The 13670-nt window shown below is 39.5% G+C and overlaps 1 protein-coding gene across 1 annotated transcript; it reads left to right on the top strand.

Moving 5' to 3' along the window:
* Positions 1–7210: 7210 nt before the first annotated feature.
* On the top strand, positions 7211–8017 carry LOC138893017 (uncharacterized). The gene has a single exon (XM_070176781.1). It carries the CDS (start codon positions 7211–7213, stop codon positions 8015–8017), a length of 807 nt encoding a protein of 268 aa, XP_070032882.1.
* Positions 8018–13670: the final 5653 nt, after the last annotated feature.

The raw sequence follows: 13670 nt of genomic DNA on the forward strand, positions 1-13670 counted from the left end.
TTTGTTTTTCGTGTTCTCAATACACGCTATTAGAAGTAAAAGAAACAAGATTGCGTAGAACGACGTCAAGAAAATGATATTCCTCCCCCCCCCCCCCAAACACCCCAAAAGCAAATTGATAGGGAACGTCTATCTTTTATGAGATGGAGAATTGAAGTTCTGAAAATGAGCTTATACAGTCCTCAACAAATACTCGATTTACGCGGCAGAAAAATAGAAGAATAATTTTAAAACTAAGTTGTTTGGTACATTAGATAATGATAATAATCCCAAGATAAAATTTGGGATTAACTTTATCCATATTTGGTTTGGGGTATTAGTTAATCACGGGAAAACTTTTATACTAAAATTGTGGGATTAATTATCCCATATAAAAAGTGGGATAACTAATCCTATGAGATATCACGCCCTATAAAATATTCTGAATATCTCACCATTTTACCAAACGAGCCTAAGGGTATTCTAGGTACTGGCAGTAAATATATTGAAGCACAATGAGACAAGATCAAAACGAATAAAGAGATTAGAGTGACCGAATCATGTACTTATTTGTCTTTTTTTTTTTCCCTTTCTTTTTACCTTTTTAATTCTATTCAAGATCTCTAAACAATAAAATAGAGTAATTCATAAACTTTCCTACATGATTTTGTTAACTTGAGCTAATTAAAATGAAATGGAATTATTCTCTAGCAGTGAGATGTCCATAGCACCTTTGACCTCCTCTACCCTATTGACTATTGTTTATTTGATTCTTTAAAATAACCTCTATTTTAGTTCACTCGTCAAAATTGTCTTATTATTGAGATCCTTTTCATATATTTTTTTTACTCTTTCTCTAAAAAAAACTCTGAAAGACATAATCACATAACCATAAAAAACCAAGGGCGACGAAAGAAGAAAGGGATATGGATGTTTTTTTATATATATGTTATCAATTACAAAGTAGTAAACGCCCTTGAGAAAAGGAAATTTTAATACTCAAATTAAAATTTCAAAGTCATTTCGTACTAGATGTTCCAATTTTTTATTTTTTATTTTTCGCTAATAAGCAGTCCTACCTTGCAAAATGGGACTTGTCGATGCTTTCACGTGATTGGACCAATTTAACAAAATAATACTAAGAGAAGGTGAGGTTCAACATAATTGTTTTATCTAATGGAGTCCTTCTAGTAGGTTCCTACTCGAATATTCTTTTGTAAATTAGATTTAACTACTATATACCGATAATAAAAATAATTTTAGTCCAAGAAGGCGCTAGAACAAGCACTGACTTTTTTTTGTTTCCTTTTGTACTTCAATAAAACTGGAGAAGCATTTTGTGTTAGTTGTCCTTTGTTAGCCAAATAGGAAAGTAAAGGTGATCTAGAATATTAAATTAAAAAATTTGTGCCCACGATGTACACCACAAGAGGAATGTAGCAATATTAGATAATTATTATATATGAAAATTAAATTAAATTTGTATAGGGTAAATATTAAATACCCATATAATAGAGCGATACGTGGAACTGAAGACAGACAGAAAGTGAAACAGGCGAAAACCTGTAACGACCTGACTTGTCGTTTTAAGAATTAACGCCCCATTCAGTGACTTAAGGTTTCGAGCAGCTTCAGAATATGTATTGTGACCCGCGGGTATGATCGAGTTTGATTTTCGCAAGATTCGGAATTTAATTAAAAGAACAATTCTCATTTTTGAACCTTAAATGAAAATAGTTGACCGGAGATTTGACGTATGTGTAAACGATCTCAGCTTCGAATTCTGATGATTCAAATAGCTCAGTATGATGATTTTAGACGTAGGAGCGTGTCCAGAAAATTATTTGGAAGTCCGTAGTGGAATTTGGCTAAAAATGGTGAAAATGGAATTTTTGGAAAGTTCGACCGGGGAGTTGACTTTTTTATATCGGGTCAGAATCTAGTTCTAAAAATTTGTATATGTCCGTTATGTCATTTATGACTTGTGTCCAAAATTTGAGGTCAATCGGACGTGATTTGATAGGTTTCGGCATTGAATGTAGAAGTTGGAATTTCTTAGCTTCATTAAGCTTGAATTGGGGTATGATTCGGGTACTAGCATTGTTCGATGTAATTTGAAGTTTCAACTAATTTCGTATGTTGTTTTAGGACTTGATGGTATGATTTGACGGGTCCCGAGGGGCTTGGGTGTATTTTTGGATCATTGGTTAAGACACTAGTAAAGTTAAGAAATTTGAGAGTTTGACCATAGTCAATATCGGGTCAAGACGACCTCTTTTCAGTGTTTTGAGTGCGCGAGCAGGTCCGTAGCATGTTTGTTTTGTGTCTGGGAGGTTCCGGAAGCGTTTCAGGGTGGTTTCAGATCATTTCGGAGAAGTTTGAGTTTGCTGGTTTCTCGTGAGGTACGGTTCATTCGCAATTGCGAACCATTAATCGAAATTGCGAAAACATTGTTCACTCGCAATTGTGAACACTGTTCATGGGAGGTATTGTTCATTCGCAAATGCGAAGTTTTTGTCCGCAAATGCGAAACTAAGCAGAAACTTAAGGATTGAAAATCTGTCATTTCTTCATATCCGATTGAGATTTTTGAAGCTCGATTTTTAGGCGATTTTGAGAATTTCTTCACGACTTCAACTGAGTTAAGTTTTCTATATCCTAAAGTGATTATATTTCATGAATCTATGGTTATATTCATCATTTAATTTGGTTTCAAATGGAAGAAATCAAGATTTTTGAAAAATCTTTCAAAAACGAAAATTCAAGATTTGGAAGACGATTTGTTGTTGGAATTTGATAAAATTGGTATGGTTGAATTCGTATCGGAATGGGTGTTCGAATTTTGTAAAAATTATGTCGGGTTCCGAGAGGCGAGCCCCGCATTGACTTTTTTTGACCTTTTAGAATAGATTTTTAAGTCGACGCTTTATTATATGGAATTGTTTCCGATGAATTTTAATGAAGTTATACAATTAATTTGAATAGATTTGAGCTATCCGGAGGTCAATTCAAGCAAAAAGACGATTTTAAAATATCAACATAACTTCAAAAAGGCAAATATCTTGTCTAACCTTGAGTGAGGGAAATTCTTCTTAGGCATTAAGTCTTATGTGCAATTTGTGTAATTTTAAACCATGTACGCGAAGTGACGAGTACGTGCTTGGTTTATATGTGCAAATTACATTGGTTAAGATCCTTAGATCCTTGTTTTGTTGGATTTATTTTTATATGATGATTTGGTGTGATTGCCACCTTGATTTTCATGTAAAATATTATTTTGTTGAGTTGTTCACTCCCGGATATATTTGTTAAGATTTTGTACAAACTATGGTCGAGCCATGGGCTCCTTATAGTGGAAAATAATGTATTGTTGAATTTGGTGGCGAGTTATAATATTTGAGCACTTGATGTGCAATCTGTGATAAATTATAATATTTGAGAACTTGATGTGCAAATCTGTGATATGTTATAATATTTGAGCACTTGAGGTGTGATATTGGCACGTTATATTGTTGCAAAGTTTTGTTCGGTGTTTGCACGAGGTTTCTGCCGTGCTATTATTACTATTGGTTTATGCACATGCAGCGTGATAAGGCGGGCTATATATATATATATATATATATATATATATATATATATATATATATATATATATATGGGGGGGAGGGTTTGCGCATGTGGCGAGACAAGGTGAGAATATTATTATGCGCGTGTGGCGAGACAAGGCGGGCATTTATTTTATTATTGCGCACGTGGTGAGACAAAGTGGGCTATGTCGGGAATTGAATTGTGATAGCCTGGGGGCATTGTTGTTGTTACATATTTACTTTGGGACTACGAGGCGGTACCTCGGGAGATCCCCCTGTCTTGCATATTTACTTTTGGGACTACGAGACGGTATCTCAGGAGTGCCCTTTTGTTGACATCTCTCTATGATTGCACTTGTCTTTGGTTATTTTGTATTTCCGTGATAGGTCAATCCTTGTGATCTGTCGTGATGTATTATTTGATTTTACTATGTGTTTATATTCTTTGTTGTATTGTGTTGGCTTGGGCTTTTTAGTGCGAGACTCTGAATATTGTATTCCTGTTTTTTACCGGTTTATGATGACTGAGTTGTTTTAAATAAAATAAGTTACTATTATGTTTTAAACTAATACGTTTTACATCCGAAGCAATAGATTAAATGATATTTTATTTAAATTGAAATGTCATTTTTCTTTACTCAAACTATTTCTAAAATAAGCAGATTTCTTTGTTGAATTCTTACTTGGTTTAAAAAAAATTGTAACATTACTTTATTGAAAATAAATTAATCGTGCAGATCTTATGTATTGAAATATTTGGCACAAGAGTTGTTCGTGCGGTTGTGATTAGAGATATGGGCACGAGGTGTCGTGAGAATATGAAAGGGGGTCGAGAACCGTATTTTATGATTATGGTATGAGCTATTTATTTGGAAGAGTTTTATATTCGAAGGATACTTATTTGAAGAAATATATTTGGAAGGTATTTATTTGAAGAGATTATATGTGAAAGACTTGTTTAATTGATTGTTCTTGTATTTCTTATTCGTCTGAGTATTAGTTATGGTGTTCTTACTGCCTTACTGTTTATTGCACTAGTGGATTATTCTTGCTATCACTTCTATTTATTTTCGATTATTTTAGTATGGCACAAATTATTTGACTAGTGAGTGTCTTGATTGTACCTCGTCACTACTCCACTGAGGTTAGTCTTGATACTTACTGGGTACCAACTGTGGTGTACTCATAATACACTTCTGCACATTTTTGTGCAGAGCTAGGTGAATGTGGATTCAGTTGAACTATCGCTAATAATACGGATCTTGCTGTGGAGATTCAAGGTAAACTTGTTGCTACGTTCGCATGCTTCGAAGTCACCTTCTGATATTGTACTTGCACTGTTTTACCTCTATTTCAAAACATTTGTATTTATAGGCTTTCTATTAACTCGATAAAGCTTATGACTTGTACTACCGGTTTTGAAAATTGAAAATTTTATAAAGATTTCCATTTCAAAAATTGTAAGATTGTTGTTATTTAGTAAATGTTAGACTTACCTAGTCCCTAAGATTAAGTGCCATCACGATACCCACGGAGGAAAAAATTAGATCGTGACAAAACCAAGACTGGGGGCAGCGATTTCCGTTGGCACCGGGAAGCCCCCGAAAGGAATATTACTAATGAGGACAACCGAATGCATGCCACCCGATAGCATTCAATGAACAATATTCTACAATATTAAATACACAACCCATTATAGAGAATTTTGGTATTCATAGCCTACCGTTGCACATTCTTTAATGGCCTCCATAATTGTCATTTAAGATGGGCTTGAACCAAAGGCTTTGTTTCCTAGGTGCAACTATAAATAATGATTTCAACGACCATTGTAAGGACACGAATTTTCTAACAAGCTTATGCTACATTTTATTCTAAGCTCAATAATACTTTATTTCTTGTCTATTGATATTCTTATTATTGTCTTCGGAAGCTCTTCTCCCGGAACCAAGCTATGTGATGTCTTATTTAGATTTCAATGCTTAGTCTTGTATTTTTATTTATATTATTTATCATTTTGGAATCAAATCAATTCGTTTGTCTATAAACCACACACAAATTCAACTATACGGTTTACGAGTAAATATTTTGGCACCCACCTTGGGGTTTAGACAAATGTGTAATTGAGTTGATCCTTGCATCTATTACTAACTTGTTTAATTCTTTGTTTTTAGCAAAAAATAGTAATAAAATGGGAGATAACGATGTCAATATTACACACAATGTTGGGGCATAAGGAAATATGCCTCGACGCGAAGATTCGATCGGTGATACCTACAACGAGAAAGACGTAGCTACGCCGGTCCATGGCGGGCAATATCCACGATACATTCGATAAGTAACTCCCGATGATGCTGAAGACGAGCACACAGTGGAAACAATAAGAATCCTAAGGGAGCAACAAAGGCTATTATGGGCCATCTCTCACGGCAAGATCATGTTATGATAGAGTTGAAACAAGTGTTGTCGGGTTCTTCCAACAACGCGGATGGAAGAGGTCCAGTTCCTCTCGGTGCTCTCGCAAACCAAACAACACAAAAGGGTTGACAACAGCACCCCGAGGGGTGAGGTCGATTTCGACGGGGACGGGGGAGATAGGGGGATGACGGAGGATCTGTTAACAATAACGGGAACAATTCTTTGAAAACCGAACTCATGCGGTTTATGAGGGAAATAAATGCCCGAATGGATCAAATCTCGGACGCACCGCCAGTGCGGAAATGATCGGACTTAAAGAAGTATAACAGTTGTCGTTCAAACCGAGCGCGACACCAGAGTTAATCCCGAAGTGGTTCCAAATTCCAGACGTTCCAGAATATGATGGGACTTCGGATCCTCATGAGCACATTACCACCTACACAATGGCAGTGAAAGGAAATGATTTGGCTCCGCACGAGATTGAGTTAGTCTTGCTGAAGAAGTTCGAGGAGACCCTCACGAAGGCGGCCCCGACATGGTATTCACTTCTACTCGAGCACCCAATAGTTTCCTTCGAGATGCTCATGGATTCTTTTATCAAGGACCATGCCGGGTCGAGGAAGGTACACACCCAAAAGACCGGCATATTCAGAATTGTGCAATGAGAGGCTGAATTGCTACGAGAGTTCGTGACCATATTTTAGAAGGAAATGATGATGCTACCGGTCGTGCCAGACGATTGGGCAGCTGAGGAATTTACTAAATGGCTGAATCCACTGAGCTCTGATGCTTTTCGGAAACTGAAAGAAAGTCTGTACGAGTTTCAAGCGACAACATGGGGCAGATATCCATAACTGCTACGAATCAAAGATAAGATTAGAGGATGACCAACTCAGTTTCCCGGCATCAATCAAGGGTCGGGACCGAGAGAAGAATAAGAAAAGGTTAAAGGATGATTTCGACGCAGATATGCGGTCTTTTAGAGGTCGGTTTTTACCCTACAAAAGGGACAAATGACCCTACCCAAGTTTCGAGTCAGCGGTTAGGTTCACTACTAATAGGAGAGCGGATCGTGGACGGAATAACATATCGTTGCAAAACAAAGAGGTATCGGGCTCCCAGGATTCCACCTACCCCAGATTGTTCGAGTATAACATCAATGTCAGCATAGTGGAACTAGTACCGCCGATGAGGAACATTAAGGAAGCACGGCTACCAAGGCCGATGAGATGGATCCTAATCTATGGTGTGAGTATCATGGGACAAACGGCCGCCGGACTGGGGACTGCCGACATCTGCGTGAGAAAGTGGCGACATTATTGAAAAATGACCATCTCATAGAGTTCTTAAGGGACCTGGCTAAGAATAACTACATCCGCAACCGAGATAACACGGAACCCTCGAAAGCAGGAGAAGATCCTCCTCGTATGACGATCAACATAATTTTCGGGTGGAACAAAATTAATGGTGTAAACTTTTCGGCAACGAAAAAGACAAAGGTATCAGTGACCCATAACAAAAGACTCTGCGAAGTCTTCGAGGACGATATCACCTTCACGGAAGAGGACGTCGATGGACTCCTACCAACGCACAACGATGTCCTGGTAATTTCTCTTAATGTATTAGAATTTAAAATTAAACGTGTTTTGGTGGACCTAGGGAGTTCAAGCAATATTATTCAAGGGAGAGTGCTGGAACAAGCCAAGCTAACCAGAAGCATCATTCTGGCCACTAAGCTCCTCGTCGGGTTTAACTTAGCAAGCGTGACAACTCGAAGAGAGATCTTGCTGCACACGAACGACAAAGGGGTCATGAAGACGACCCCGTTTGAAGTATTAGACGGCGACATGGGCTATAACATCATTCCTGAAAGGCCATGGATGCACGAGATGAAGGTTGTGCCATCAACATACCATCATCTTTTGAAATTCCCAACTCCCGAGGGAATTAAACAAATAAGGGGAGATCAACTGGCAGCAAGGGAGCTGAACGCAATCTCGGTTTCTAGTACTAAAGAGAAGGAACATGCAACATAACAATTATAGATGTTGTCGCCTGCTCCTCAGCCGAACGAAGTCGATAAGGGAGATGAGTCATCGGAGTCCTATTAGGTGCCAAGATATTTCCAGGTACCATAGGAAACGGATGCAACCAAATCCAAAACAGAGCATCTCGAACAAGTCGTGTTGTTCGAAAATATCTTTGAGAGGAAGTTCCACTTGGGGACAGGATTAAATCTCGAGCTCGGGGTCAGCATTTATGGACTTTCTTAAATTTAACGTTGACTATTTTGTGTAGTTGAATGCGGATATGACATGTATTCCGCTAGAGGTGGCCGTGCACAAGTTAAACTTGGATCCTAACATCCCTCCGGTAAAGCAGAAGAAACTCCCTATTCCCTAGGTCAGAAACGGGTTTGTCAAAGAAGAGGTAACTCGATTGCTTGATATCGGTTCAATCCGGAAGGTAAAGTATCTCGACTGGTAAACTAACGTAGTAGTAGTTCCGAACAATAATAATGTGTGCGTAGATTATAAGGATCTGAATAAGGTGTGCCCAAAAGACTCGTTTCCATTGCCAAACATTAATCGAATGATTGATGCGAAGACCATGCACGTGCTGATGAGTTTCGTCGATGCCTATTCCGGGTACAACCAAATCAAAATGAATCCGGATGATTAGGAAAAAACTTAGTTCATAACGAACTGTGGCATATATTACTATAATGTGATGCCTTTTGGGCATAAGAATGGCGGATCCACTTACCAGATGCTTGTGAACAAAATGTTCGAAAAAAAATAGGGAAACACCGGAAGCTTACATAGATGATATGCTGGTTAAGTCTTTGAACGCAGGTAATCATATTAAACACCTCCAAGAAACCTTTGACATCCTGAGGAAGCACAGATGAAGCTTAACCCCAAATAATCTACATTCAAAGTCAGCTTCGGTAAGTTCTTGGGTCTCCTGGTGTCACAAAGAGGGATTGAAGCCAATCCTGATAAGATTAAAGCCATCGAGGATATTCCCGATCCGCTATCAAATGTGAAAGAGGTTCAAAGGTTAACAGGAAGACTGACTGCTTTAAGCAGGTTCATTTCCGAGTCTTTATAAAAATGTCATCACTTCTTCTTACTTCTAAAAAATAAGAACAATTTTGAATGGACTACGGAATGCCAGCAATCATTGAAAAATTTGAAAAGGTATTTATCGAACCCTCTGTTACTATCAAAACCGGAGAAGGCGAACAATTGTTTATTTACTTAGCAGTCTCGGAGGTAGAGGTAAGTGTCATTTTAGTCCATGAAGACGAAGGTATGCAATCTCCTATCTATTATGTTAGTAAAATTTTAAGAGCGAAAACTCGCTACCCACGCCTAGAAAAATTGGCCTTAGCTCTTGTAGTCGTCGCTCGAAAACTTAGGCCTTATTTTCAATGCCACTCGATAGCCGTGGTGATACCCTTTTCCCTCCAGAATATCCTTCACAAACCTAAACTTTCAGGATGCCTGGCTAAATGGGCAGTCGAAATAAGTGAATTTGACATAGAGTATAAACTAGGATAGCGATCAAGTCACAAGTTTTGGCAGACTTTGTGGCTTATTTCAGTCCTGGACAGCTGCCTTTGGCCACCAAAGGGTCCGAGCTCAGGGTAGTACTAGTCACGCCCTTGGGAGAAACTCTAAGGTATGCCATAAGAACTGTTCCCTTGACTAACAATAAAGCCGAGTATGAGGCTTTGATTGCAGAACTTGAGTTGGCCCAAGGACTGGTCACCGAGGTCATATAAATCAAATATGATTCCCAATTGGTAGTAAATCAGGTATACGGGATCTTCGACACCAAAGAGGAACGCATGCAACAATATATAGTGAAAGTCCATGCTCTGCTCGTATGGTTCAGTGAATGGTCAATCACCCACATCCCGAGAGAAGAAAACAAAGAAGTAGACGCACTGGCCAATCTAGGCTTGTCCACGGAAATGAAGGGGTTAGACTCTGGTACGGTCGTGCAGCTTATACATTCGGTATTAGATGTGGACGATTATTATGAAGTACAAGCGACCAATTTGGTCTAGGACTGGATAAATAAGATCATCGACTATCTTGAGCACAACAAACTACCCGAAGATCCCAAGGCATCTGGGGCGCTACGCACTAAAGCAGCTCGTTGCTACTTTAGGGGAGGCCAATTATATAGAAAGTTTTTCCAAGGCCCGTTGGCCCGATGTTTAGGAGCTTCCGAGGCTAATTACATCATGAGGGAAGTCCACGAAGGAATCTATGGCAATCACTCTGGTGCAGACTCGTTAGTATTAAAGTTAGTTAGGGCAAGATACTAGTGGCCCCGGATGGAACAAGACGCTAAGGAATTTGTTTAGAAATGTGACACATGTCAATGCCACGTGTCGTTGGTGCATCAACTAGTAGAACTATTGTATTCGGTATTGTTACCTTGGCCATTTATGAAATGGGGGATGGACATAGTCGGTCCGCTGCCATCGGGCCCTAGAAAATGGGTTGAAGTAGGGTCCTTACCAGAAAATCGGCGAGAGAGAAGTGGTTGATTTCCTGTGGGAGAATATAATTTGCAGGTTCGGAATACTAAAGAAAATAGCATGTGACAACGGGCCACAATTTATAGGCGCAAATGTTACCAAATTCCTTGAAGACCTGAAAATCAAAAGAATCACATCCTCACCATACCATCCGAGCGCAAACGGCCAAGAGGAATCGACAAACAAAGTAATTATTCAAAATCTAAAAAAGAGATTGGAAGCAGCCAAAGGCATATGTCCAAAGAGTTACCGGGAGTGTTATGGGCGTACCGAACAATGGTCAAATCAAGCACGGGAGAGATGCCTTTTCTCTTGTATATGGAGCAGAAGCCCTGATCTTGGTGGAAGTGGGAGAACCTACCATGAGATACTTCCGGGCGGACGAAGAAACAAACAATAAAGCATTGTTGGTCACATTGGAGCTGCTCGACGAATGTAGGGACTTGGCGCATATAAGGATGGCGACCTAGAAACAAAGAATGGAAAGATATTATAATCTAAGAGCCAATCTCCATTATTTCAAAGTGGGAGACTTGGTTTTAAGGAAAGTGACTCAAAATACATGAGAGCTCAACGCAGGAAAGATGGGTCCAATGTGGGAAGGCCTCTACCAGATTTCAGATATCATCGGGAAATGATCATATGAACTGGAAAATCAAGACAAAGTAAAATTTCTTAGAACTAGAATGTAGCACACCTCAAAAGATACTATTGCTAATAAGTACCGCCTATATTGAAAGTATGTAGTGTACTCTTTTTTTCTTCGTCTAGTTTTTGTCCCATTGAATTTTTCTCGCAAGGTTTTTAATGAAGCAGCAACGGAAAGCAAACTACGAAGGAAGCACTGTCAGCATAAATAATACCTTTAAAGGACAAGGCATGGAAATAATAAACCACTACGAGACGGTTAGATAATATTTTCCTCGGTAGCAAAGTTTCTACCGGGAAATAAAGCTTGCTATCGGGCCAAAAGTTACCCGACCGTTCACGAGTGTAGGGGGTTAGATAATATTTGGCTCTATAGCAAAGTTCCTAACGGGAAGTGAAGCTTGCTATCAGACCAAAGATTATCCAACCATTTACTAGTGGGATATTCAAAGGAGCGAGGCTTCTAGTGTTCCAATTCGCATTCTTCGCATTCGAACACTGGGGAGAATGATATGAAAATACGGCCACATGACTGCCACATAAACTGGGACTGCAAAAAATGGGGAAGAAGATGTATCATCGGGACCGGGGACTGCGCGGCCAACCCCCTAGAAACAAGTTGTACAAATTAGCCACAAGTAATGGCAAATTCTTTTCAGCACAACGAGTACTTATGTACTTTTGAAAATAGAAGGAATAAAGTAAAGTCCTTTTATTTTTATCTTGTTACTTGTCCAAATGATGAATTAATTTTATAATTTGAAAGTTAATCAAGTACTTCAAATGCTAGTGCCGGAAAAAATAAGAGACGTCCTCTTTAAGAGTACCGTAAACATAAGATGACCCTCTTATGAAACCCTCACAGTAAAGGGTTGGTTACAGAAGAATTTATGCCTGGAATCTAAGTACTATCGAGAAAACACACACCGGTAGCCTTGCATAACTCGACGCAAAAAGAAAAAATTGTGCAATGCTTAAATGAAATAGCATTTTTATATAACAAACGTGACAAAAAGCACAGGTACAAAAGTATGAAATGAAAAACAAAGGGGAAAGAAAGTAAAAAACTAAACTACTACGTCCCTAGACCCCGGGGGAAGATAAGCAATCTGCGCCCCCAAGGAAAAGTAGGTGGATGTGTCGTCGGCTCGGGATCTTGACCTTCATCATCATCCCCTTCAAGTTATTCCTCAATTCACGAGAACTCGGAACCTGAACAAGAAGAGTCAGTTGCATCAGGTTGAACTAAGAAACCCCTTCAGGCAGTTGACTCCAGCTCACGGGCCTTGGCGATCTCGGCATCAAAATCAATGACGCTCGTTTTGGCCTCTTCCAATATTTTTCTCCTCATGCTATACATAGAATATGTTTTTTCAACAATGAGGGAATCCGCTCGGTGCTGAAGTTCTGTCTTTAGCTGATCAACCTAGGTCGAAAGTCTATTCTGCTCGGATCTTGTGGCCGGAAGGCTAAGATCAAGGTCATAGATAGTGGAGTTATAAACTTTATTTTGCTCTATGACCCTCTTATACTTCTCTCCCATCTGGGAACACTTCTCCTCTGTAGAAACAACTTCTTTAGCTTTGGAGTTCAAGGCTGCCTCCAAACTATTCAACCTCTTAGTAGAGGCAGGCTCGCGCTCGGCAACAGCAAGAACAACATTTTGCACCTTAGACCATTTGACCTTGGCCTCTTGAAATTGTTCCTTTAACAAGGCGGCCTCTTGCTGAGGGTCACCACCTCCTGCTTACTCTGCTGCAACCGAGCCTCCAACTCAATGGCTTTGGCAGCTTGTGCTTCCAGTGCTAGGAGGCGAGCAACAATTTGATCCCGCTCGGCCAACATTTGATCCTGCTCGGGAGTGAGTTTTTCTTTATAGAGGATGAACTTCTAAAGGACCTCGGAAGCAAGGAAGTTAGCCTCCTAAACAAAATCTTAAATCACAAATATTGTCATAAATAGACAAGAAAAATCAATAAAAGGAACAAATATCATATCGTTGCTGCTTTGTGCACGACATTGTTTACGATACACCCCCCGAAAGAGAGTGTATTTTCTTCTTATCTTTCTCTAAAGCCAATGGCTTCAGGTAATTAGCAAGTTCCACCGGCCGGGACATCATATGGCACTTAGTAGAGACCGAGATGGAGACGCTCATTCTTTTTGGGATCTACAGAGGGGGGCGAATAGTTATACCCCAAATTCCCATGGTCTGGGGACTGGGGAGGGGGACATCCTTCTTTCGGGTGTCTGTAGCTGGTGGGGATGATGTAGCAGTTGTTAGTGGTAAAGGCATGGCTGGCATATGAAGTTTATAGTGTTGTGGGTTGAGAAGCAAGTGCGGTAAAAGTAGTGCTAGTTATTGGTTGCTCATCAACCGAAGACGGAAGAGGCCCGGTACCCAACCTCACAGTACCGGGAGCAGCGATTGGGGTTCGAAAGCGAGAATTGGCATCTTCCACTATATCACACTCTCCCCATAT

The sequence above is a fragment of the Nicotiana tomentosiformis genome, chromosome 5, assembly GCF_000390325.3.
Source record: "Nicotiana tomentosiformis chromosome 5, ASM39032v3, whole genome shotgun sequence".
NCBI lineage: Eukaryota > Viridiplantae > Streptophyta > Magnoliopsida > Solanales > Solanaceae > Nicotiana > Nicotiana tomentosiformis.